This window comes from Hemitrygon akajei, chromosome 12, assembly GCF_048418815.1.
Source record: "Hemitrygon akajei chromosome 12, sHemAka1.3, whole genome shotgun sequence".
NCBI lineage: Eukaryota > Metazoa > Chordata > Chondrichthyes > Myliobatiformes > Dasyatidae > Hemitrygon > Hemitrygon akajei.
Genome location: NC_133135.1, coordinates 112,930,819 through 112,958,619, shown reverse-complemented (window position 1 = coordinate 112,958,619; position 27,801 = coordinate 112,930,819). Strand labels below are relative to the sequence as shown.

The window sequence follows — 27,801 nt, the reverse complement described above, 5'->3', positions numbered from 1 at the left end:
TTTAGTATTAAATTTGTTAGATAAACCCTTTTAGAAACGAAATTGAGTGTATTAGCCACTTATAACTGACGTAGTAGTTGACTTATCACCTATATTCTGGTCGTTATTAACAACCCCCCCACCCCCCATCGGCCGGTCCGCAAGAATATTGTCAATATTAACTGGTCCGCGGTGCAATAAAGGTTGGTGACCCCAGGTCTAGGGGTTCATGCTGTTACCATATCTGATTGGGTCTCCCAGGCCTGAAACATTATCTGTTTTTCTTTTCACATATGCTGTCTGATCTGTTGAGTATTTTCTCTTTTTATTGGCAAGGGACGGCATGGAAACACCAAAAAACTAATAAAACACCCAAACGTACCTGAAAGTTCCAGAGCCCTCCAATGTTGTTGCTTTTTTCAAAACATACAGGCTCCAAGCCTTCATCTAAACAGCATTTTATACATGCTAGCCCACTGGCTCCAGCCCCAATGATAGCGACTCGCTTGGCCATCTTCACCTAACAAAGGAAACAGCCAGTAGCTTGACTTCATTTTACAAAGTAAGAATAGATCTGGAAACCATATTTATCATGTTCCCCAAATATTTACAGCTATACTTTAGAGCACAGCCACACTATATTTGGGGCAGCATGGCAGTGTAGTGGTTAGCACAATGCTTCACAGTGCCAGCTACCTGGGTTCAATTCCCACCGCTGCCCGTAAGGAGTTTTTATGTCCTCCTCGTGACCGTGTGGCTTTCCTCCAGCTGCTCCGGTTTCCAAAGACGTACTGGCTGGCAGGTAAATTGTCCTGTGATTCGGTTAGGATTAAATGGGGGATTGCTGGGTGATGCTGGTTGAAGCCTAATCTGTGCTGCATCTCAATAAATAAATATTACACAGCACAGCATGAACTCTTTTTAGGGTCATTACACCAAGCTAATGAAAATGTTGGGCTCTTTTAGGTTTAAATTTTTGTTGAGTATTGTCTATGGTTGTTAAGTAATAATAATGGATAAAATGTGGGGGGTTCCTGTTACAACATGGTACACATTCTGCGTAACAACACTAACCACCCCCCACCTCACCATATGGAGCAAAATCTCGGTTAAGTCCGCACAATGGCATTAGCTGTTCCCAATCAGAAGGTCTGTCAGAAATGTGTCTAATTATCACCTTTTTTTAAAATCATCGGACAAGAAAGCATATCCTTCAGAAACACAAAGCCATCCAGGATAACAACACACACAAAATGCTGGTGGAACACAGCAGGCCAGGCAGCATCTATAGGGAGAAGCGCTGTCGATGTTTCGGGCCGAGACCCTTCATCATGACAGGATGACAGCTCTGGAAATTGTGACCCAACCTTTGCTCTGACTGCGAGATCCAGCAGATCATGTTTACTAAGCCTCTAACCCTGGTCTTTCCCCATACCAGAAAAAAAAAGCATTTAAATTTGTTTTTCTGTTCTTATTCTAAATGCCTGTTTAACATGCTGTTTTAAACAATGCACTGCATTAGCCCTTCATATGACAATAAAATCCAGTCGTCTTTATTTTTCTTTGTTCTATTCATTGACAATACATGCGCAATCTTAACTGTGAGATTCTATTTCCATAATGTTAAATCAGACTTTAGATCCAAGTTCCCTTGAAGATTGAGATTAACATAGGATTAGTGACAGTGGATGACTGATGGTCAGTAAAGAATCGATGGGCCAAAGGGCTTGTCTCTATGCCAACCTGGAGCAATCCCATTCCTCCAGTTATTTACTGGAACACTAACTGTCCACACCCCCCCCCCACCCCATAGATGCTGTTTGACGAGCTGAGTTCTTCCAGTGTTTAATTTATTGGTGCTCGAGTATCATTGGGGTCATAAACTGGAAACACAATAATATTCTAAGCAACAGCTGTTCATTCAGTGAAACAAAACATATTCCAAAGTGAAGGCATCAAAGCTATAATGTTAAACTTCTTCAGTAAAAGCAAACCTCTGCATGGGTGGCATCATTTTCCTCTGATGAAGATGGACATTTAGAATTCAGCTGAGCACAGCAATCTGGTTTACTGGCAGAAAGTCTCCATTGTGGTCTGGGCAAATAAATTTAGGATTCAACCTCCACTTAATCAAGAAAATTGACTTTACTTGCTTTACTAGACACTTTAGAATAGTTTTGGTGTTAGGCAACACTAGGTATGAAATTTAACAGGTGTGTGAGAGTAGGCTCCCAGTTCTGTCAATCACTGTGTTTTTAAATTTAAAATAAGAATCTAAGCCGTTATTTAAAAAAATCTCCCAATTGCTCTTCTTACTGGGTGAAATTTCAGCCATATTTTAGTTCTTTTGTATAATCAAACTTATTTATTTATAATTATAGGGAAAAAATGGCTCTCTGGTGGGAATTGAAGTTGATGTAACAAAGTTTAGCTTTGTGTATTCATTCTTAATAATGGCAAGTAAATAAAACATGGTTAACACAACTGATGCAGACTTTTCTTTTGGAATTTGCATAAATAGTATGGTAGAATCTTCAGATTAGTTTATACCTCAGATTGCAATGAAAATTCTTGCTTGTGTGAAGCTTCTTAATTCCTTGCAGTTTTCCCTGGAAGTGAAAATTATGCCGAATCTATTGCAATTATTTCATCTTATTTATCTCTGAGAGATTGTAACTGACAAAAAAAATCTTCTGTGTCCACTGTTAATAATTGCTGGAATCCCACAATATTAAATAGTTCAACACGTTCAGTGTAAAACATTGAAGTACACTTAGCTTGATGGTCTATCAATATGTAATTTTCTCCCATTTATTTTATATATAGTTGGAGGGAGCACAAATTCTTAAACGTGTTACCATCAGAGGCACTTCCTGACAGATAGGCAGAGTGAGCTTATAATTACCCTGCTCTGCTGCCAAGTATTAACTTACATTGAATCACTGTGCCACCAGCCGTGATGTCCACAGAGTAGGAAGGTCATGATGTTAATCATCACAGCCTGTAACTAATGCACTCTCTCAATCACATGTGGCTGAAGATACATTTGGCACAGGAGGAATGCCATCTAACTGACCCATCTCCATGCTGGCTGGTAAACTGTTGGAGGGAATCAATGAATCTGACAGATATTTGGATGAATGTCAAGTGCAGTGAGGATTTTAGAACTGGCAAATATTTTGGTGACAAGAAGGACGGGGTGTCCAGTGTTTGAAGGGTGCAATAAAGACAGGACTGGCAGCACATATTGGAGTCGGTTTGTGAAGAGCTGAGGAAGTGAAACAAGAGGGAACTGGCCCAGAGGAGTTCAGCTGAGATCAGCCGTGATCATATTGAATGATGGGGCTGACGGGCTTGAGGGGCCAGGTAGCTTAATCTATCTCCTAGTGTTTTTGTGCAGTCCGGCAGTGGGTAGGAAAGGGTGAAGCAGTCAGGCTTGAAATCAGAGTAAAGTCGAGATTGCAGGTTAGTGTGAACCATGGTGAAGGAGCCAGGTTGAAGATGCTATCACTTTACAGACCTCCCAGCTGTTGTATTCCAATGATCAAGCTATCCTGGAGTGTTCAACAACAGACAACCCCAAGCCAACCCGATCCAAGCTCCAAACTATGTTCCGGAGGGAAAGGTGTAAGGAGAGTGAAGTTATCCCATGTGCTTCATAGCTGGAAATTTCATTGGATGCACAAGTGTGCCTCACATTGGGAAATGTCTGTTCATATTTTTTTCAAGTGACACACTATAATCCTGGAAATGGACATCACTGTGTGTTGGTCAGAAGCAAAAAACAGCAATGACACTGATATACAACTGGATGCACCTGAATCATAATCAGAATCAGGTTTAATATTGTTGGCATATGTTGTGAAATTTGTTGTTTTCCAGCAGCAGTACAGAGCAATACATAATAAAAACCCTATACATTACAATAAGATATATACATACACACACACACACACACACACACACACACACACACACACACACACACACACACACACACACACACACACACACATATATATATAAATTAAATAAGTTAGGCAGAAAAGAGAGCAAAAATAGTGAGAAAGTGTTCAAAGGTTGGTTCAGAAATCTGATGGTGGAGGGGAAGAAATTGTTCCTAAAGCATTGAGTATGTGTCTTCAGGCTCTTGTACCTTCTCCCTGATGGTAGCAATGAGAAGAGGGCATGTCCTGGGTGATGTGAATCCATAACGATGGATGCTGCCTTTTTGAGGCATCGCCTTTTGAAGATTTTATTTATTTAGCGATACAGTGTGGAGTTGGCCCTTCTGGTCCTTTGAGCAGCGCCACCCCGATTTAACCCTAACCCAATCACAGGACAATTTGCAAATGACCAATTAACTGACCCGGTATGTCTTTGGATGGTGGGAGGCCACTGGAGCACTGGGGGGAAACACATGCATTCCATGCAGAGGACATACAGTCTCCTTACAGAGGATGCTGGGATTGAACTCCAAGCTCCCACGCCCCAAGCTGTAAATGCATCATGCTAACCACTATGCCCACATGGTGGCCTCTATGTCCTCACTGTTGTGGAGGCTAGGGCCCGTGATGGAGCTGCCTGTGTTTGCAACCTTCTGCAGTTTTTTTTTGATTATGTGCAGTGGTCCCTGGATACCAGATGGTGATACAACCATTTATCTCCATTGTACACATGTAGAAACTTTTCTGGAGTCTTTGGTGACACAGCAAATCTCCTCAAACTCCTAATTTTCATGCCTTCTTTGTATTTGCATCAATAGATTAGGCTCAGGATAGACCTTCAGAAATGTTGGCACCCAGGAACTTGAAACTGCTCACCCTTTCCATTGCTGATCCCTCAATGAGGACCGGTGTGTGTTCCCTTGACGGCTCCTTCCTATAGTCCACAAACATTTCCTTGGTCTTACCGATGTTGAGTGTGAGGCTGTTGTTGCAACATCATTCAACCAGCTGATCTATGTCGAGCTGTGGGTTAAGCTGCCATCTTTTGAGGTGTGCTGGTGTTGATGGCCAGCAAAGAGGGGACGCTTCTTCTGATCTGCACTAACTGTGGTCTCCTGGTGAAGAAGTCAAGGATCCAGTTCCAGAGGGAGGTACAGAGGTCCAGGTTTTGAAATGTGTTGACTAGTACTGAGGGCATAATGGTAGTAGCTGGTTGGGTGACTCAGGTCCCCAATGATCCTTAAGGCTCTTTCCACATGCCTGTCTTTGTGCGTGTCCTGAATCCATGGCTTTTGGTTTGGGTATGTCCGGTATGTTCTCGGAGGCACACACACATCCCCATAGGTTCTGATGAAGTTGGTGACAACTGTGGCGTATTCACTCAGAATCCAAGATGAATCACTGAATATTGTCTGGTCCTCTGAGTCGAAGCAGCCCTGCAATCGCTACTTTGCTTCCCTTCATCACTAGTGCTGTGGGTTTTAGCGTCAGCCTGGAAGCCAAGAGTAGAAGTACAGCCAGATAATCGGACTTGCCAATGTACAGGCATGTGATAGCACGGTAACTGCTCCTGATTGTGATAAAACAGTATTCAAGTGTGTTGGCTCCTCTGGTTCCACAGATGATATGTTGGTGGTAGTTATTCAGAGACTTCTTCAAGTCGACCTGGTTGAAGTCCTCTGCAGCGACAGGGAAGGCATCAGGGTACACTGTTTCATGACTGCTGATCACGGTGCTCAGCTCATCCACTGCAGGCCTGATGTTGGCCAGGGTGGAATATACACTGCTACCAGGATGACAGCAGAAAACTCACTCGGCAGATAAAATGAATGACACTTGGCTGCTAGAGGTTCCAGTTCTGGTAAGCAGGACTGAGATAGCACTGGGTCTGTACACAACAATGAGTTAAACATGAAGAACACTCCACCCTCTCTACCTTTAAGAGTCTCTCCAATCTGTGAGTGCAGTGAATGGTGAAGCCCTCGGGCTGCAGCACTGCGTCTGAAACAGTAGGAGTAAGCCATGTTTCCATGAGGCAAAGTACACAGCGGTCCCTGATGCCACTCAGTTCCTGCAATCGTGCTCTGAAGTCTTCAGTTTTAATTTCCAGAGCACGTACATTCATCAGCAAAATGCAAGGGGATGGGAGTCTTAATCCTCTGTGTGTCAATCTTACTTGCAGCCCAGTACGTTTCCTGCATTTCCTTTCTCTTAAAGGGAAACAGCACTCGTGACCTGAGTCGACAGTCCAGGATCCATCAATTTTGAGGATTAACAGATTTTTTAAACAGTTGCTAACTGATCTACCCAAGGCTGTGAGTGTGAATTTTGTAACACCAACGGTTCTAAACAAAAGCCCTTATCTGCACTCATTGTCATATAGATATCACATTGTATATCATCTTTCATTTGTTTTACTGATGATAGGATACCAAGGATAATTAAAGTCACTAACGGTTATTTTTAAGTTGAAGATATAGATAGATAGATAGATAGATAGATAGATAGATAGATAGATAGATAGATAGATAGATAGATAGATAGATAGATACTTTATTCATCCCCATGGGGAAATTCAACTTTTTTCCAATGTCCCATACACTTGTTGTAGCAAAACTAATTACATACAATACTTAACTCAGTAAAAAAATATGATATGCATCTAAATCACTATCTCAAAAAGCATTAATAATAGCTTTTAAGAAGTTCTTAAGTCCTGGCGGTAGAATTGTAAAGCCTAATGGCATTGGGGAGTATTGACCTCTTCATCCTGTCTGAGGAGCATTGCATCGATAGTAACCTGTCGCTGAAACTGCTTCTCTGTCTCTGGATGGTGCTATGTAGAGGATGTTCAGAGTTATCCATAATTGACCGTAGCCTACTCAGCGCCCTTCGCTCTGCTACCGATGTTAAACTCTCCAGTACTTTGCCCACGACAGAGCCCGCATTCCTTACCAGCTTATTAAGACATGAGGCGTCCCTCTTCTTAATGCTTCCTCCCCAACACGCCACCACAAAGAAGAGGGCGCTCTCCACAACTGACCTATAGAACATCTTCAGCATCTCACTACAGACATTGAATGACGCCAACCTTCTTAGGAAGTACAGTCGTCTCTGTGCCTTCCTGCACAAGGCATCTGTGTTGGCAGTCCAGTCTAGCTTCTCGTCTAACTGTACTCCCAGATACTTGTAGGTCTTAACCTGCTCCACACATTCTCCATTAATGATCACTGGCTCCATATGAGGCCTAGATCTCCTAAAGTCCACCACCATTTCCTTGGTCTTGGTGATATTGAGACGCAGGTAGTTTGAGTTGCACCATATCACAAAGTCCTGTATCAGTTTCCTATACTCCTCCTCCTGTCCATTCCTGATACACCCCACTATGGCCGTGTCATCAGCGAACTTCTGCACATGGCAGGACTCCGAGTTATATTGGAGTTATATATGATCAATACATGTATTCACCATCCAACAAAGTGATTAAATCAGTAAAAGAGAGATACTTATGTGGAAGTTGAATCCAAAAGAATAATGGGTAACAAATTCAAATAAGAGAAAATTTGCTGATGCTGGAAATCCATGCAACATACACAAAATGCTGGAGGAACTCAGCAGGCCAGGCAGCAGCGACAGTCTGGAGAAAAAAAGATGAGGGGTAGAGTTAAAAGGTGGGGGAGAGGAGGGAGAAACACGAGGTGATAGGTGACACTGGGAAGGGGAGGGGTGAAGTAAAGAGCTGGGAAGTTGATTGATGAAAGAGATACAGGGCGGGAGAAGTGGGAGTCTGATAGGACAGGACTGAAGGCCATGGAAAGAAAGGGGGGAGGAGAGATGGGCAGGCAGGGAGATAAGGTGAGAGAGGGAAAAGGGGATGAGGAATGGTGGGGGAGGGGGGAGGAGATGGTGCCATTACCAGAAATTGAATAAATTGATGTTCATGCCATCAGGTTCGATTGCTTATAAAATACATAATCCTGAAGCTTCAAACTTTGAAACTACAGGTATTCACAAATGAAATCTTAACATAATACACTTGCTGCAGGGAAGATTTAGCTCCATTCTTCACAAGTAGTAGAATGACCTAAAAGATGCGGATTTTTTCCTGTGGTGTAAAGATAATTATCCACAAGAAATCAGAGTGTGTGAATGCGGTCCAGTCTATCACACATACCAGCCGCCCCTCCACTGACTCAGACTACACCACCCACTGCCTCAGGAAAGCGGCTGACATGACCGAGGATCCCGGCCATTCTCTCTTGTCGCCTCTCCCGTCAGGCAGAAGGTACACAACCTTGAGATCACCTGCCATCAAACTCAAGGGCAGCTTCTATTTCATTCTTATCAGATTCTTGAAAAATACTAAAAGAACTCGATCGCCTAAACTGCCTCGTGGCGACCCTTCCTTTGTACTTTATTTGTCGACCTGCAGTCTCTCTGTAACTATCACGATATTGTTCTCCTATTACTAACTGGATGTCCTGGTCTGTCGGCGTCGCTCACAGCGGTTTATCGCTGTCTTGGTACACGTGACGGTAATAAAACTATCCAATGGTTTTTTGATTTACTACTTTCAGGAGTTTTGTGGCAGATATCACTTTCTCCTTCTTGTTTTCACTGTCCAGTTTCACTTCCTCATTCTCTTGCAAAGCTTTAATCTCAGGCCAGTTTCTGCAGTTGGATCGCTTGCTGCGAAGAGTGCAAGTCCAATCCCAACACTGACCGAATGACAGGCAGTGACCAGAGTTTGTCCGGTCCCAGTAGGTGGACACGGTCTGGACTGGTTCAGCCCCATTCGGTAGCCAGTCTGATCTGTGTCTGATCCTAGAATCAAATAACGTCCTAACAGTCCCTTCTGCCGAAGTTGCTCGGGCCAACCGTGATGCCTTCTTGACATCCTGAGCTAGTTTCCTTGATCTGTATTTAGCCCACATCTCTCCGAGTCTTTCCTGTCCACATGGCTGATCCTATCTGATGGCCAAGATTTGGATGGGTCAGCCCCGGGCGGGTGTGGGGGTCTTGGTCCAATGTGGTCTCCTCTGGACATCGGGAGTCTGACCAGCCTCGGACCTTGACTTGAATCACTTGTCAATCGGAGACGGTAGCAGGTTGCCGAGTCTCCGCTCCTGGTGGGACAACAGCTCATGACCTGACCTCTCCGAACGGCTGATCTGAACTAGTCCCAATTAACCTGCATCTGACCCCGCATCCCGCCGATCCTTTCCTACCCATGACCTATCCAAATGTCTTTTAAATGTCTGATTCCCTCTAATAGCCAGATTTTGGCCATTAGGACATTGACTGCTCATTTCAACGGATGCTGCCCGACCTGCTGAGTTCATCCAGCTTGTTTGTACGTGTTGATTTGACCACAGCACCTGCAGTGTACTTTGTGTTTAGGTCATTAGGTCAACCTCGGCAGGTGTGGAGATCATCGTCTGGGGAATCGGGAATCCGACCAGGTTAAGACTGGTCTGCCTCGGACCCCAACTTAATCATCGGTTAGTCAGAGGTACGGAGTCACCAGCTCTTGAGCAGGACAACAGCCCACGGCCTGGACTTCTCCGGCAGAATGAATGATATTCAAATAGACCAGAGCAGCAGGAAACACTTCTTCCAAGACCGGGGGGGGGGGGGGGGGGGCGAGGCACACCTTCGGTTATGGGTAATACAAAACAAAAACTCTGTAATTCTGTAATATGTGGTATTAGTTAAATTTCACCTTGGTGAAAATTCCCAGAAGGATGGGGGTGTTATGAGTGATGAATAGATCTGATGGACAATGGGGTGCAGAGTTACCGATTCTCCCCCCCCCCCAGAACTACGAACGATTACTGTTGCTATGCTGCTCATGAGAGAGAGAGATGGAAAGCATGCAAGAACATCTGCTACAGATAAGAGAGGGGAGAGAGACTTTTGATTTACTGTATTATGACTTCTGCAAGGGTTATTTATCTTCTACTATTTTTGCTCATTAACATTCCTCAGTGGACTGCAGGAGTGGGCTGGTTTGATGGACCCAGTCATTCAAAATTGATTGATAGCTGACACCCGTTAGTGGAGATAAAAAGACAGGTCTGGAGAGACACCCTTCAGACACACCAGTGGACCCTGACTGAGGGTTGTGAACCCACAAGGGAGGTGGGGGCATCGGAGACCGAACCAGGAGATCGGTCAGTTAAACTCACAGTGTTACAGCAGGGCCGGTGGGGGCTTGTGTGTGTGTCCACACATGCCAGAGTGACGAGTCCACCACAGAAGAACGGTCTAGCTGAATGACAGAGGGGTCATAATTGAATGGCCACAACGACACGACAGATCAAGAAAGGAGTAAAAGGTTTGCCTGCCGCAACAGTTGCTGTTACATCTCGCTCCCTCTCTCTCTCTCTCTCTCTCTCTCTCTCTCTCTCTCTCTCTCTCTCTCTCTCTCTCTCTCCAACGATTACAACACAACAACCATAACTACCTCAGCACGAATGAACTGAACTGAACTTGATACTTTTCTATGACAAATCATTTACCCCTAGACATCGATAGAGCTTGTTTATTATTGCTTATTATTATTCCTACACTTTTAGGTTTATTATTGCTAACTTGTGTTATATATATATATATTTTCATTATTGGTATTGTTTTGCCTATTTTACTAATAAACACCTTTGAATACAGTACCACCAGACTCCAATGGATTCTTCTTTCTCTGCTGGTCAGACACCCAGTTACGGGGTATGTAGCATCCAGGACTTTTGAAATTTCTGAGTTAGAGAAAGTAGAGCAGGGGTGTCTAAAACAAATGGCGGTCGCGTTCCAAAACAGGTTGAAAACAACGTTCGGGTCAACTTCACCATTCCGTCTGACCAACTCACCCGTTGAATAACCTCGGCTGCCGGCGGAACTCATTCCAAGGACGACCCGACGTCGCTCTCTCTGTGCAATGTGTGAAGCTGCAGCGAATCCGATCTGATCCTTGCTTCGCCACAGTCTGTCTGTTCGGTTGTACGTTCACCCTCTAATGCGGGCTAGCTTCCAAGTGCGTACGGGTTGGTACATTCACTGGTGTGTATGTGAGGCAAAATCAGTGGGTGGAATTGATGAAATCGTTGTAAAGATAAAATTGTATTAGAGGCAACAACTCAGTCGTCCGTTTCAACTACTGATTTGCCTTATTATTGAATTAAACGTCTATTTTTAAATTATAAGGGAAAAACTGCCTTTTCCAAATGCTACCCAACCTCCTTTCCGATCTACTGGTCACCAATTTGTGTTGAGCTACTAACACAGTATTTTTTGTTGTTTGACATTGGAGACACTTTCTTTTCCAACTGACTTACATTTAAAATTCTGTTCTCTGGTTAACAAATTCTGAAATGTACAAGATCATACTGTTACGAAGCCCGTAACTGGGTCACTTACCAGCAAAGATAGAGAGGTCCGCTGAAGTCTGATGGTACTATTTTGAAATGTTTTTATTGTAAAGGGGCACAAAAGTAAGGTTAATACAAACATTCAGATAATATACATCGTCAATACTCAATCTAAAGCGCGGGTATAGTAATAATCATCAATAAGAAGTAGCTCTATCGTTTTGTCTGGGGGTAAAAATATTGTCCGATGGAAATATAAAAGTCTTTCAAGTTCATGCAGGCTTTTAGCCTTTTGGGGACCGCTGGGTTTCACTTGTTGGAGAGACAGAGATTTTGGTGAGAAAAGAAACTTGCCAGTCTTTTGGACGCAAACCGTTGAATCGGGAACGTGGGTTCCCCGTTGTCACTTCGAAGTCCTTTTCGGTGTTATCAGCCACCCGTTCCCCAGGCCAGGGGAATGGACCACACGTGGCTTCCGAATAGCTTCCCGTTATCACGGGAGCGATGAGCGACGGTGTCTCCTTCTGGTGCGCCGCTAGGGGACTGCCTCCTGCAGCCCCTTTTTATCTTGACTTGCAGAGTTGTAGATGTCAATCAAGGTGGGGTGATACAATCCCCACCCCACATTGCCCGAGGGTGTACACGTAGCCCTGCTAGCTGGCACGTAGCATAGGGTCGCAATCCACAAAGGTGTCTCCAAGAAACAAAGGTCAAATCCGTTGCGTTGTCTTTCTGAGGATTCACTCTCATTTCCTGGGTCCAAGACCCGAATTAATAGCGATCTTGCGATTCCCAGGAAGGAGGGGGCTGGGGTCATAACACCTCCCCTCTTAAAAAAACGTTTTTACCAGCGGTTAAAACGGAGTGGTACAGAGTCTTACAGGATTTTAGAATCTAACACAATACAAAACCTTTTCTTTTAACTACAGAGCCATACAGTTATACATTTAATTCAGCATCTAAATAAACAATCCGCTAGCACATTATCACTCCCCTTAATGTGCAGTATCTTAATATCGAATTCTTGCAGCATCAGACTCCAGCTCAATAACCTCCTGTTTTTATTTTTCATATTGGCCAGGAATACCAACGGGTTGTGATCGGTATAGACCACTAGGGGATTTTGTGCTGGACAAATGTACACTTCGAAATGTTGTATCGCCAACACAAGTGCCAACAATTCCTTTTCCACGGTAGAGTAATTCCTCTGGTATACATTGAACTTCCGAGTGAAATATGCTACCGGGTGCTCCACTCCATTCCCTGCTTGCTGTAAGCGGACTGCTCCTGCAGACTCATCACTGGCGTCCGTGGCCAAGGAGAAAGGTGCTAACAAATCGGGTGCTTTTAACACAGGGTGATGGCACAATATGGCTTTTAACTTTTCAAAGGCATTCTGACAAGAATGACCCCACTCAAATTTTTCCTCCTTCCGTAGGAGTTTTGTAAGGGGGTGCGCAATGTCCGCGAAATTTTTACAGAATTTCCGATAGTATCCGACCATGCCCAAAAACCTCCTCAGGGCCCTTTTCTTGTAGGGTACAGGGACCTCAGAAATAGCCCGGACCTTCGCCTGCACAGGAGCCAACTGCCCTTCTCCCACCACATACCCCAAATAGGTGATCGTGGCATGACCAAATTCACTCTTTGCGAGGTTTACTGTAACGTGGGCTGCCGACATTTGGGTAAACAGATTTTCTACAGCCTCCAGGTGCTCCCCCCAGGTGTCATTCCAAACTACCACGTCGTCAAGATAAGCCTTGGTGTGGCTTAACTCCTTTATCACAGCGTCTATCATCCGCTGAAATGTCCCTGGTGCATTTTTCATCCCAAACGGCGTAACGTTGCACTCGAACAACCCGGACGGGGTGACAAAGGCTGAAATCTCTCGAGCCCTGTCCGTTAAAGGAACGCACCAGTACCCCTTTAACAAGTCAATTTTTGTGATGTACCTCGCCTTCCCCACTTGATCAATGCAATCATCCACCCGGGGGATAGGGTAAGCATCTGTCTGGGTGACCGCGTTGACCTTCCGGTAATCGGTACAGAATGTTATGGTACCGTCCGGTTTTGGGACAACCACGCAAGGAGAAGCCCACGCGGAAGAGGATTCGCGGATTATCCCAGCAGCTAGCATATGTTCAATCTGCTTTTCTACTAGCTGGCTCTTTTCAGAATTCATCCGATAAGGGGCCTGTTTTATAGGTTGGGTTGAGGTAACTATCACATCAAGTTTCGTCCCACTACACCTTCGGGGAACATCTGGCCATAAGTCTGCATGCCGGTTAATGAGCTGTATTACCTGCTCCCGCTGTTCAGGCTTTAAGTGGCTAACTTTATCCGCAAGGCTTGCCAATACGATAGAGTTCTCCAATCTGGTGGGGACTATACCTATCTTTTCAAACCGCTCTGGTCCCTCCTTACCATCCCCCTCTACCTCATCGGTTTTCATGGCCGCACCGACCACCGCGGGGGTGGTTTCAAGGTACCTTTTCATCATGTTCACGTGAACTAACTGGGTCGGCTTTCGCCGGTCGGGGGTTTCAATCACGTAATTCAGCGAGTCTATTTTCTGACGCACTGTATATGGTCCTTGAAACCTCGCCTGAAGGGGGTGGATAACTACTGGGAATAGGACCAAAACCTGGTCGCCTACGTGAAACTCTCGTTCTCTCGCTCTCGGGTTATACCACTGACTCATTTTGTCCTGGGAGTCTTTAAGGTTTTCTTTTGCCAAGGCGCATACTTTATGCAGCCTTTCCCGGAATTTCAGAACATAGTCGATCACACTGACTTGAACAGTTGGGCTAGACCACTTTTCTTTCAGTAGGGTTAGAGGTCCCCTGGGCCTGTGACCGAAAACGAGCTCAAACGGACTGAACCCCAGTGAGCACTGGACTGTATCCCTTACGGCAAATAACAGAAGGGGTAAAGCCTCATCCCAGTCTCGAACGTTCTCCTGACAATAAGTTTTAAGCATGGTCTTTAGTGTAGCGTGGAACCTTTCCAACGCTCCTTGGGATTCCGGGTGGTACGCAGAGGCTGGAATTTGTTTGACCCCTAGCTGGGTCATCATCTGCCGAAATGCGCTAGACGTGAATGTACTCCTCTGATCCGATTGTATCTCCTTAGGCAGCCCCACTGTGGTAAAGAATTTAATGAGGGCCTTCACCACCACAGAGGTCCTAATATTACCCAGAGGCACGGCCTCTGGAAATCGTGTGGCGGCACACATCAGGGTGATGATATACTGCCGCCCACTCGCAGTTTTAGGTAAGGGTCCCACAAAATCCACAATGATTCGGGAGAACGGCTCCTCGCATGCGGGGATGGGTCGGAGGGGTGCCTTAGGGATAACTTGGTTCGGCTGACCCACCACTTGGCATGTATGACACCTTTTGCAATACTCAGTAATATCTTTTCTCAGGTTTGGCCAATAGAACTCTCTCTGAACCCGATCCACTGTCTTGGTTATTCCCAAATGCCCACCTAAAGGTCCCTTATGAGCTAAGTTCAAAATTTCTTCCCGATACACTTTCGGAACTACTATCTGATGTACCACCGCCCAGTCCTCATCGACCGGCACCGCGGGGGGCCTCCATTTCCTCATCAACACACCCTTCTTCAGGTAGTAACCCTCGGGCTCTGCCTCAACCTCGGTCTCAGAAAGAACCGACTCTCTCAAGGCTGTCAGCTCCTCGTCACCTTCCTGTTCCCGTACAAACTCTCTTCTTGCTAAGGGCAGGTCTACCTCCCCCCTTTTACTCTCTCCTCCCTCCCAACTCCCCGGTTTTCCTTCCTCTGACCCTCGCTGGTACAGAGTCGGTAGAAACGTCTCGGCCAAATCAAAACTGCTCAGATTTAAACTGCTCTCGGTCTCAGCTGCCTTTTTCGACATGCTGCGAGTGACCGCGTATGCGGGATAGATCTTAGGATCTGAGGGAGGGGCCTCAACCCTAGCAGGCTGGGTGGTCAGCTTCACGGCTGCACCCATCTTCCCACCCGCTAGGTCGTTACCCAGAAGGACGTCCACGCCTTCCCCCGGCAACTCAGGCAGGACCCCCAGTTCCACTGGTCCCGACACCAACTGGCAATCTAGAAGGAGCCGATGCAAAGGCACCACTTCGGTCCATTTTCCTATGCCTCTCAGGGCTACCTCTCCCGTCTGAGGTCCGAACACTAACACTTTACTGCTAATCAATGATAGCTCAGCCCCACTGTCTCTCCAGATCCGTACTGGAATTTGTGGGCCTCCCTGCTACACAGACACGGTTCCTTCGGAACTAAACGTCTCACGCCCCTCCTGTACTCCTTCTACCGGGGGCCCTGTCGTCGATTTTCTGATCGACGCAATACAGCCTATAGTGATAGCTGCTTTCCCTTTTTCTGGCTCTTTCCTCGGAGCGGGGCATTTAGATGCAATATGTCCCACCTTTCCACAATTAAAACAGGTCAAACCAGGAAATCTCCAGGTTTCTGGCCTGTTATCCTCACTTTTTCTGCTAGCTCCCGACTGAGTTTCTCCCTTAGCCGGCGGGCTTTCCCTACCGTTCCCACGGTCTCTCGGGTAACTGTTTGTCGAGGAAAACTGTCTTGTGGGTTAGGGCATATTCATCTGCGAACCTAGCAAATTCTGAGATGGACTTATTCGGCCTCTCATTCAAATACATCCGCATCTCTTCCGGAACACAACCTTTAAATTCCTCAATCAAAAATAACTCCCTGAGACGCTCATAATCCTCGTCCACCTGTTCCGCGGTGCACCAACGGTCCAAGAGCACACCCTTCTCATGGGCTAGTTCGGTATACGTTTGATTCCACCCTTTCCTTAAATTTCTGAACTTTTGTCTATACGCCTCAGGTACCAAGTCGTAAATCCGGAGAATGGCCTCCTTTACTTCGGCATAATTCTCCGCTTCTCCCTCCTCCATGGACAACGCCGCATATGCTCGTTGTGCCTTCCCTTTTAACACACTTTGTAACAACGCCACCCACTGCTCTTTGGGCCACTTCTAATTCAATGCTGCCTTTTCAAAAAGCAAGAAATAACTATCAACATCCGACTCCTCGAACGGAGGTACTAACCTCAACGCCCGACTAACATCAAACCCCTCCGCTCGGTCTAGCCCTTGATCTCTTCGCTCTTGCCTTAACTTCTCCATCTCCAAGTCATGTTTCCTCTGTTTCTCTGCCTCCTCATACTCTCTCTCCTTCTCGGCTCTTTCCTTTTCTTTCTCGGCTCTCTCCCTCTCTTTTTCAGCTGCTTCCAGCTGCTTTAACTGAATGTCATGCTCTCTTTGCTTCACAGCTTGGTCCTGCTCCCTTTTCACCTCTAACCCCTTTAGCTGGAGCTCATCATCCCGTTTCACCTCTAACTCCTTTAGTTGGAACGCCTGCTCCCTTTCTTTCTCTTTTTCAGCTGCTTCCAGCTGCTTTACTTTGATTTCATGTTCCAACCTTAATTTCTCCAACTCTAACTGATCCGTCCCACTCGCTGGTACCCTTTCAGGGATATTTTCCAAATCCTCAGCTGTAAACACCTTCTTCTCAATGTAATACTGAGTTATGGTCCTTCGCACTTCCCGCTTTTTCATTGACGACCTCACCTCTGTGAGGCTTAACCCCTTCGCCAGATTTACCAAGTCTAATTTGGTGGCCGCCTCTAGCGCCCCCAGAGTCGGGTTTCTCATAAATTCTTCCACGTCCATCTTTGCTGGTTTCCCGTCTGGCTACCCGCGTACCAGATACAAGTTTTGACTTACAATCCCGATTCACTGGCCTCCCAATTTGGTGTCAAATCCTGAGATGAGAACCCCAATGTTGTTACGAACCCCGTAACTGGGTCACTTACCAGCAAAGATAGAGAGGTCCGCTGAAGTCTGATGGTACTATTTTTAAACGTTTTTATTTGTAAAGGGGCACAAAAGTAAGGTTAATACAAACATTCAGATAATATACATCGTCAATACTCAATCTAAAGCGCGGGTATAGTAATAATCATCAATAAGAAGTAGCTCTATCGTTTTGTCTAGGGGTAAAAATATTGTCCGATCTAAAAATAAAAGTCTTTCAAGTTCATGCAGGCTTTTAGCCTTTTGGGGACCGCTGGGTTTCACTTGTTGGAGAGAGAGAGATTTTGGTGAGAAAAGAAACTTGCCAGTCTTTTGGACGCAAACCGTTGAATCGGGAACGTGGGTTCCCCATTGTCAGTTCGAAGTCCTTTTCGGTGTTATCAGCCACCCGTTCCCCAGGCAAGGGGAAACGAACCACACCTTCCTTCCGAATAGCTTCCCGTTATCACGGGAGCGAAGAGCGATGGTGTCTCCTTCTGGTGCGTCGCTAGGGGACTGCCTCCTGCAGCCCCTTTTTATCTTGACTTGCAGAGTTGTAGATGTCAATCAAGGTGGGGTGATACAATCCCCACCCCACATTGTCCGAGGGTGTACACGTAGCCCTGCTAGCTGGCACGTAGCATAGGGTTGCAATCCACAAAGGTGTCTCCAAGAAACAAAGGTCAAATCCATTGCGTTGTCTTTCTGAGGATTCTCTCTTATTTCTTGGGTCCAAGACCCAAATTAATAGCGATCTTGCGATTCTCAGGAAGGAGGGGGCTGGGGTCATAACAATACTACAGTGAAAATTAAAAGTTCAAATAATGAAATGTACTGTAAGTTGAACTTTGTATGTTTAACTCTCAATGCATAATCTTGTGTATTTCAGAATATAAATTGTTTTAGAGTAGGCCTAACTGGTCTATACTAACCAAAGTTGAGCACAATGTGTAATCTTATTGATCTGTATTTGCCCATTTCCCTCTAAAACTTAATTGTCAGTGTAAATTTTATTTCTGTATCTGCCTTAATGACTTCCTCTGTCAGCTCATTCTATACACTAACCACTCTCTAAGTGAAAATTACTTTACTCTTCAGGTCCCTTTTAAAATTTTCCTCTCTCACTTAAACCAATGCCCTCTCGGGTTTGATTTCCCAACCCTGGGAATGAGAATCTCTGCATAAATTACTATTTCCTTACCTAGTAATTTCTCATCCTTTACCTCCCGTTGTTCTATTTTCTGGAGCACGCCTGACCACATGCTTCCCCTGTCCATTTCTCTGCTGCCTGTTCTGATCTATGTAAACTCAGCACTGTGCTACATTTGCTGTGTTTTTCCCGGCTGATAACACACAAATTGTCCCCAGCGTAGACATCAGTAATAGAATCAGCAGAGGCTGAGGGGAGATCTGGTAGATGTTTATAAGGTTATGAGAGGCATAGATTTAGCAGACAAACAATGTCTTTTTCCATGGGTTGAAATATCTAATACAAAGGGGGTAATTTTAAAGGAGGTGTTGGGGATAAATTTTTTTACACTGGGGTGGGTGCCTGGAGTGTGCTTCCTGGGGGGGGGGGTGGTGTGGTAGAGGTAGAAACAGAGTCTTTTAAGAGACACTTAGATAGGCACAAGGATGTGAGGAAAATGGAAGGATACAGACATTGTGTAGGCAAAGGGGATTTGTTAGGTTGCCTATTTGATTACTAATTTACTTGGATTACAACACTGTGAGCTGCAGGGCCTGTTCCTGAGCTGTACTCTTCACTATTCTATGTAGAATCTGAGGGGAGTTGGTGGGAATGTGAAGAGAATAATATAAGATTGTAGGTTGAGCTTTGGAGAGCTGAGCAGTCTGTATCCATGCTGTGTGACCCAATAGCAGCATGGTGTCTCATTGTGCACATAAGCTTGTGTTAGCTGCTAATTCTTATATTAAATTCCAAAGTCCAAATTCCTCCAACAGCTATCACCAGGCAACATTTATCAAGTCAAGTCACTTTTTATTGTCATTTCAACCATAACTGCTGGTACAGTACACAGTAAAAACGAGATATGGTTTTTCAGGACCATGGTGCTACATGAAACAGTAGAAAAACTACACTGAACTACCTAAAACAACACAAAAAAAACTATACTAGACTACAGACCTACCCAGGACTGCATAAAGTGCACAAAACAGTGTAGGCCTTACAATAAATAATAAACAAGACATTAGGCACAGTAGAGGGCAGAAAGCTGGTGTCAGTCCAGGCGCTGGGTGTTGAGGAGTCTGATGGTTTGGGGGAGGAAACTGTTACATAGTCTGGTCGTGAGAGCCCGAATGCTTTGGTGCCTTTTCCCAGACGGCAAGAGGGAGAAGAGTTTGTATGAGGGGTGCGTGGGGTCCTTCGTAATGCTGTTTGCTTTGCGGATGCGGCATGTGGTGTAAATGTCTGTAATGGTGGGAAGAGAGACCACGATGATCTTCTCAGCTGACCTCACTATCTGCTGCAGGGTCTTGCGAACCGAGATGGTGCAATTCCCGAACCAGGCAATGACGCAGCTGCTCAGGATGCTCTCAATATAACCCCTGTAGAATGTGATGAGGATGGGGGAGTGGGAGATGGACTTTCCTCAGCCTTCGCAGAAAGTAGAGATGCTGTTGGGCTTTCTTTGCTTTGGAGCTGGTGTTGAGGGACCAGGTGAGATATATAAAACGATTTGAAAGTTTAGGACTTGTATTTTCTCTTTGGTAAGCAATGACATAACAAAATACTTTAGACAGTGGCTCCATGTGCTGGGTAAAGTCAGAAGTCAGGAGGCATTGTTAATTATCTGCTTAATTACAATACATTACTACAGTTGCCCTTTGTTTGGTCTACTGAAGTGATTTACTCACCTGTTGCTGAAATCTACAGTACCTTCAAAGTTTTCAAATTAGAGTGAGTGGGCTGAAGTGACTCCTAGCATTAATTTTAAGAGCCTTCACAATCATCCAATATTTCTGAGTTATAGTAAATCATACACTACTCAACTGAAAAGAGGTTGTATCAACAGGAACTGTAATGTTCCTATTGCTTCAACAGAGCAGAATAAATTTGCTGATGCATGCATTAGAGTTACGATTAACATTATTTTAAAAGTTTTTGAGTTTTCTTGAACATTTACTGCTTCTATAACTGGCTCATTATCTGAAACTGTTGAATTAATCTCTCCCCCCCCCACACCCCACCTAGCTATGGATTTACAGGGCCAAACTTTGTATCAACCCTCAGATCCTCAATCAAATGAAAATGGAGAAAGCTGATCACTGGTTGTTTTCCCATCTGGTAACTGCACAAGTGATACAGTAAACATTGGGGGAAAAAATGTGTGGGAGGCAACAGCACCTATAATTTATATTAGCAGAGCCAGTAGACTTCTGGTTTACTTTGCCATGTTTGTATGGTTCTTATGCACAGACCTTGAGTTTTAATTTTATTTATTTATTTATCTAGAAATACAGTGCTGAACAGGCATCTCCAGCTGCATCTCCCAACAACCCTCAGTTTACCCCAAGCCTAATCACAGAGCAATTCACAATGACCAATTAACCTGGTCTTTGGACTGTGGGAAGAAACTGCAGCACCCGGAGAAAATCCATGCATTTCATTGGGAGGACATATAAGCACCTTCCAGAGGACAGGAACCGATCTGACCTTTGGCCTCAGCTCCCAGTTTACTCTTTGAATCTCAGTATCCTTGATTTTCCTGTTAATCAATAAAATTAAGTGCAGCTTTGAAAACACAGTTTGAGCCAACCTCTACAGTTCTCTGAGTGGAAAATTCTGAAGATTCATTATTTGAGGAGAATAAATTTCCCTTCATCTTAGTCTTGAGTGGTGAACAATCTTTTTCCTGAGACTCTACCCTATTGTTCTAGACTTTGGACTAGGAGAAACATTCTTACAGCACCTATCCTGTCAAGAACTTTCAAAATTTTCCATGTTTCAACAAGACTCTCAATCTCTAAAACTTCAGAAAGTTTTGGTCCATATCACTCACTGTTTCTTCATATCGTAACCTCACGGCAGGAGTCTTCATTAACCTTCACTACAGAGCCTGGCTATACAAATGAAGGAATTAAACTATATGTTTCTGACTCAAATTGGGTTGTGGGTATAACCTTACGAACCAGTTGGGTTCAGTTGGATCTGGCTAAGTTGTGATTTGAGAAATGAAAAAGAGAGAAAATGAGATGGGTACATGGAGAGAGGCAAACAATGTACATGAAAGAGGTGGAGAGATGGGCTGGGGGACAGGCAAGCAGAGAGAAGGCATTGGGTCAGACTGATCTTACACCTATACAAAACTTTATTTAACTTCACTGCCTCTAAGTTAGTACATGTAGTACTCCAGTTGTGGCCACATTTAAGTTCATAATGGTTAGGCAAAACAGCCTACTCTTATTTTCTATTTACCCCATGTGGTAAACTATGTATATCTGTCTAGACATGCCCCTCTGCTGACTGCTTCTGTGACTCCTCCCACAGACCCCTGTATAAAGGCGATTGGGGCACTGCTCCTCCCTTAGTCTTCGACATGTCATGCTCCCTTTTCACTGTCAATAAAAGCTTCCAGTCTCCTAGAGTTATTGATGGTGCATCACCCCACAATAAGGACCAACATTTAATCTGCCAATTGACTACAGTACTTGCAAAGACTAATCTAACCTTTGGCCTCAGCTCCCATTTTACTGTTTGAATCTCATTATCCTTCATTTCCCATTGATCAATAAAATTAATTGCAGCCTTGAAGACACTAAATGATGCAACCACTAGAGATCCTCCATGCTAACTTTCTGCAATCCTAGCTGCACTGCACATTCTTTGTAACTGCAACACCATTATATATTATGCATTCACTTTTTTAAAAAAAATCACCTTGACGTAATTGTGTATGGCATAGTCCACCTGGGTGGTATGCACAACAAAAGCAACTCATTGTATCTTCTCACATGCGACAGATCGTTTGTTATGTGCCATGTCTATGATGTGCGAGATCATGATCTTTCCATGACCGTGGTTGTTCTTGGAAAACTTTTCTACAGAAGTGGGGTGCTATTGTATTCTGGGCAGTGTTTATACAAGACAGGTGACCCCTACCATTATTAACATTCTTCAGCGATTGCCTGGCATCAGCACTTGTGATATGCACCAGCTTCTCATATAACCATCCATCACCTGCTCCCATGGCTTCACATGGCCCTGTTCGGGGGGCTAAGCAGGTGCTACACCTTGCCCAAGGGTGACCTGCAGAGTAGTGGAAGGAAGGAGTGCCTTACACCTCCTTTGGTAGAGACGTATCTCCACCCAACACCCAACTTGTGGCAGTAATAAACCAATATTAATTATCTTGAAAAAGGTTTCTCTGAACAATAACTTTTATCAAAATTAGAAATGGGATTTCTAGAAATCTAGAATAATGGCAAAAAAGGGTCAGATAGTCTCAGCAGCTCAGGCAACATCTGTGGAATGAGAAACAGTTAATTTTTCAGCTCTGGGATTCTTTGTCAGAACTGGGTATTTCACGAGTACACTTCTGACAAACAGCATAAAAGGACAGAGATAAATTTTCCATCAGTCATGTTTGATTCCTATTTGGTATGTACTAAGATGTGATTGTACTACAAAATCAGAATCAGGCTTATTATCACTGTCTTACATAATGTAAAATCTATTCCATCAGTATGTGGACTTTGCAATGAGGGGGGAGAACATGTTGAACCTGGTTTACACAAACATCCTCGACGCGTACTGGGCAGAGCCCCACCCCCACATCGGATACTCAGACCACATCTCTGTTATGCTAATCCAAGCATACAGACCGCTCGTCAGGCGCTCCAGACCAGTTCAGAAGCAGGTGAAAACCTGGCCAGCAGGAGCCATCTCTACTCTTCAAGACTGCTTTGAGCACACTGACTGGCACATGTTCAGGGAGGCTGCAACCGATGGTGACTCTACCAACTTAGAGGAGTACACGGCATCAGTGACCAGCTACATCAGCAAGTGCGTGGATGATGTTACTCTGTCCAAGACCATCACTATACGTGCTAACCAGAAGCCATGGATGACCGCAGAGGTGCGTGCGCTGCTGAGGTCCCGTGACTCTGCCTTCAGAGCAGGCGACAAGGCAGCTCTAACAACAGCTTTTTTAATAGTTATCAGACCACTGGAAAATGATGCTGTAAAAGTAGTAGTAGAGGACAAGGAAAGGTCTGATGCACTGCAAAATACTTATTGCATCAGTCTTCACTGTCGAAGACACAAGCAATATGCCGGAAGTTCGAGAGTGTTGGCAGTTGCTATTACTGGGGAAAAGGTGCTTGGGAAGCTGAAAGGTGTGAAGGTAGTTGAGTTACCTGGACCAGATGGACTACAGTCAGGGTTCTGAAAGAGGTAGCTGAAGAGATCATGGAAGCATTAGTAATGATCTTTCAAGAATCAATAGATTCTGGCGGCATGGTTCAAGAGGACATGAAAATTGCAAATCTCACTCCGAGAAGGGAGAAAGGAAATTATAAGCCAATTAGCCTGACCTCAGTGTTTGGGAAGATGTTGGATTCAATTGTTAAAGATGAGATCTCAGGATACTTGAAATAGGCTAAAGTCAGCATTATTTCCTTAAGGGAAAATTTTGTCTCACAAATCTGTTGGAATTTGAGGAAATAACAAGCAGGATAGACAAAGGAGAATTGGTGTACTTCGATTTTCAGATGGCCTTTGACACATGAAGCTACTTAACAAGACATGAGCCCGTGGTATGAGAGGAAGGATACTAGCTTGGATAGAGCAGTGGCTGATTGGCAGGAGGCATAGCGTTGGAATAAAGAGAACTTTTTCTATTTAGCTTGTGGTGTACTGCAGGGGTAGGGGTTTGGACCGCTCCTTTTTACATTATATGTTAATAACTTGGATTATGGAACTGATGACTTTGTGGCCATTTGTGGATGATATGAAGATTGGTGGAGAGGCAGGTAGTGATTAAGAAGCAGGGAGACTTAGATCAGAATGGGCAAAGAAGTAGCAGATGGAATACAGTGTCAGGAGTGGATGATTATGCACTTTGGTAGAATGAATAAAAGTGTAGACTTGTTTTCCAAACATGGAGAAAATTCAAAAACCTGAGGTGCAAAATGACTTGGGAGTCTTCGTGCAGGATTTCCTAGAGGTTAACTTGCAGACTGAGTTAGTGGTGAGGAAGGCAAATACAATGTTAGCGTTCATTTCAAGAGGACTAGAATTAAAAAAAAGCAAGGATGTAATGCTAAGACTTTATAAGGCACCGGTGAGGCCTCACTTGGAGTGACACGAATAGTTTTGGGCCCCTTATCTAAGAAAAGGTGTGCTAACATTGGTGAGGGTTCAGAGGAGGATCACTAGATCGATTCCAGGAATGAAAGGGTTATTGTATGAGAGTATTTGATGGCTCTTGTCATGTACTCATTGGAGTTTAGAAGGGTGGTTGGGGGGGGGGGGGGTTGAGGGGAGTAATCTCATTGAAACATATCAAATGTTGAAAGGTCTAGATAGAGTGGATATGAAGAGGACATTTTCTACCGGCTGTATAGGATCAGAGAGAAGGTACAACCTCAGAATAGAGGGGGCACAGCCTCAGAATAGAGGGAGATTCCATTTAGAATGGAGATGAGGAGGAATTTCTTTAGCCAGAGAGTGGTGAATCTGTGGAATTCGTTGCCACAGGTGGCTGTGGAGGCCAAATCATTGGGTGTATTTAAGGCAGAGATAGACAGGTTCTTCATTAGCCAGTGTGTGAGAGGTGATGGGGAGAAGGCAGGAAAATGGAGTTGAGAGAGAAAATGGATCAGCCATGATGAAAATGGCAGAGCAGAGCAGACTTTGCTCGGCTGAATGTCCTAATTCTGCACATACGTCTTTTGTTCTTATTATTGAATACTAAGAAAATTCCTACATACCATAGTTTGGAAGGTGGCCCATGTTAAGCCAAAGGACCTGGATATTCCTTTCTCAATAATGACTCAACACAGAAGTGTACTTCAAGATGTTACATCAAGCCACATTCTCTTGGTTCATTGCCCTGGTTTCTACATTTGGCTTCAGAAACTGGAAGTTGTTGTTACAAGAGCAGTGGCAGATGGAATACAGTGTAGGAAAGTGTATGGTCATCAATGCAAGAAGATCACTGCTGTGAGCTTAACACCCCAAGATACACAGCAGACCAAAAGGACAGGCAAGCGGGAAGAGTGGCTGTGGTGGCTTTATTGCTAACAATGAAATCAAATCCTTAGAAAGAGGTGACATTGGATCAGAGGATGTAGAATCCCTGTGGGTAGAGTTAAAGAAACTGCAAGGGTAAGAAGACCCTGTTGGGAGTTATATTCCCAACAGTAGCCAGGTTGTGGGGTACAAATTAATAAGGAAGACAGAAAAGACATTTAAAAAAGGACAATGTTATGATAGTCATAGTGGATTTCAATATGCAAGTAGATTGGGAAAAACAGGCTGGAACTGGATCGCAAGAAGGAATTTGTATAATGCCTATGATATGGCTTTTTAGAGCAGCTTGTGGTTGAGCCCACTAAGGGAATGGCAATTCTTGACTGGATGCTGTGTAGTGAACCAGATTTGAATAGAGAATCCTTCAGAGGTAGTGATCATATTATGATAGAATTCACCCTGCAGAATTTATCTTAAACTTCCGGTTTAAGATGGCCCGGCTGAAGATGGGCGACAGCTTACTGGCAGTTCATAAAGCAAGAAATGCAATTAAATGCTTTATTAATAACACTTTTCTGTGGAAAAGTGTAATATGCAATCACCACACCGCAAACAACGAAAAGCTGAACAAAGGTGAAGCTGACTCCAGGGTCGAGGTGTAATGCAAAGTCAAAGTGAGGTTGAGGAGAAGTGATTGGAGTGAGGTGGAGACATGTTCAAGCCAGAGTTGGAGCAAGTGGAGCGGAGAAAAATTGGAGCAGAGGAGTTTTGGAGCACTTCCACCTAAATCGAGAGCGAGGTCTGATTGATTTAAGCGCCTGGCCGATTTGGAAAGGTCGGGGACGGGCCAGAATGTGGAGACAATAGACAATAGATGGTAGGTGCAGGAGTAGGCCATTCGGCCCTTCTAGCCAGCACCGCCATTCACTGACAATAGACAATAGACAATAGGTGCAGAAGTAGACCATTCGGCCCTTCGAGCCTGCACCGCCATTTTGAGATCATGGCTGATCAATTACTATCAATACCCGGTTCCTGCCTTGTCCCCATATCCCTTGATTCCCCTATCCATAAGATACCTATCTAGCTCCTTCTTGAAAGTATCCAGAGAATTGGCCTCCACTACCTTCCGAGGCAGTGCATTCCAGACCCCCACAACTCTCTGGGAGAAGAAGTTTTTCCTTAACTCTGTCCTAAATGACCTACCCCTTATTCTCAAACCGTGCCCTCTGGTACTGGACTCTCCCAGCATCTGGAACATATTTCCTGGCTCTATCTTGTCCAATCCCTTAATAATCTTATATGTTTCAATCAGATCCCCTCTCAATCTCCTTAATTCCAACGTGTACAAGCCCAGTCTCTCTAACCTCTCTGCGTAAGACAGTCCAGACATCCCAGGAATTAACCTCGTGAATCTACGCTGCACTTCCTCTACAGCCAGGATGTCCTTCCTTAACCCTGGAGACCAAAACTGTACACAATACTCCAGGTGTGGTCTCACCAGGGCTCTGTACAAATGCAAGAGGATTTCCTTGCTCTTGTACTCAATTCCCTTTGTAATAAAGGCCAACATTCCATTAGCCTTCTTCACTGCCTGCTGCACTTGCTCATTCACCTTCAGTGACTGATGAACAAGGACTCCGAGATCTCTTTGTATTTCTCCCTTACCCAACTCTACACCATTCAGATAATAATCTGCCTTCCTGTTCTTACTTCCAAAGTGGATAACCTCACATTTATTCACATTAAACGCCATCTGCCAAGTATCTGCCCACTCACCCAGCCTATCCAAGTCACCCTGAATTCTCCTAACATCCTCATCACATGTCACACTGCCACCCAGCTTAGTAACATCAGCAAATTTGCTGATGTTATTTTCTATGCCTTCATCCAAATCGTTAACGTAAATGGTAAACAGCTGTGGTCCCAATACCGAGCCCTGTGGCACCCCACTAGTCACCACCTGCCTTTCCGAGAAACACCCATTCACCGCTACCCTTTGCTTTCTATCTGCCAAACAGTTTTCTATCCATGTCAATGCCTTCCCCCCGATGCCCTGAACTTTAATTTTACCCACCAATCTTCTATGTGGGACCTTATCAAATGCCTTCTGGAAATCGAGGTACACTATATCCACTGGATCTCCCCCGTCTAACTTCCTGGTTACATCCTTGAAAAACTCCAATAGATTAGTCAAGCATGATTTACCCTTGGTAAATCCATGCTGGCTCAGCCCAATCCTATCACTGCTATCTAGATATGCCACTATTTCATCTTTAATAATGGACTCTAGCATCTTCCCCACTACTGATGTTAGGCTGACAGGACAACAGTTCTCTGTTTTCTCCCTCCCTCCTTTCTTAAAAAGTGGGATAACATTAGCCATTCTCCAATCCTCAGGAACTGATCCTGAATCTAAGGAACATTGGAAAATGATTACCAATGCATCCGCAATTTCCAGG

The 27,801-nt window shown here is 44.5% G+C and overlaps 2 protein-coding genes across 2 annotated transcripts in view; both read right to left on the bottom strand.

The window, feature by feature from the left end:
• The window catches only part of LOC140737393 (flavin-containing monooxygenase 5-like), a 116,232-nt gene that overhangs the window by 37,254 nt on the left and 51,177 nt on the right, over positions 1 to 27,801 (bottom strand). The window contains exon 2 of the mRNA XM_073063874.1: positions 362 to 499. Coding sequence (XP_072919975.1) covers positions 362 to 493 — 132 coding nt within the window. The 5' untranslated portion in view covers positions 494 to 499. The remainder of the gene's footprint in view (positions 1 to 361; positions 500 to 27,801) is intronic.
• LOC140737395 (flavin-containing monooxygenase 5-like) overlaps positions 1 to 27,801 on the bottom strand; it is a 219,636-nt gene that overhangs the window by 140,687 nt on the left and 51,148 nt on the right. The gene's annotated exons all lie outside the window — the stretch shown is intronic.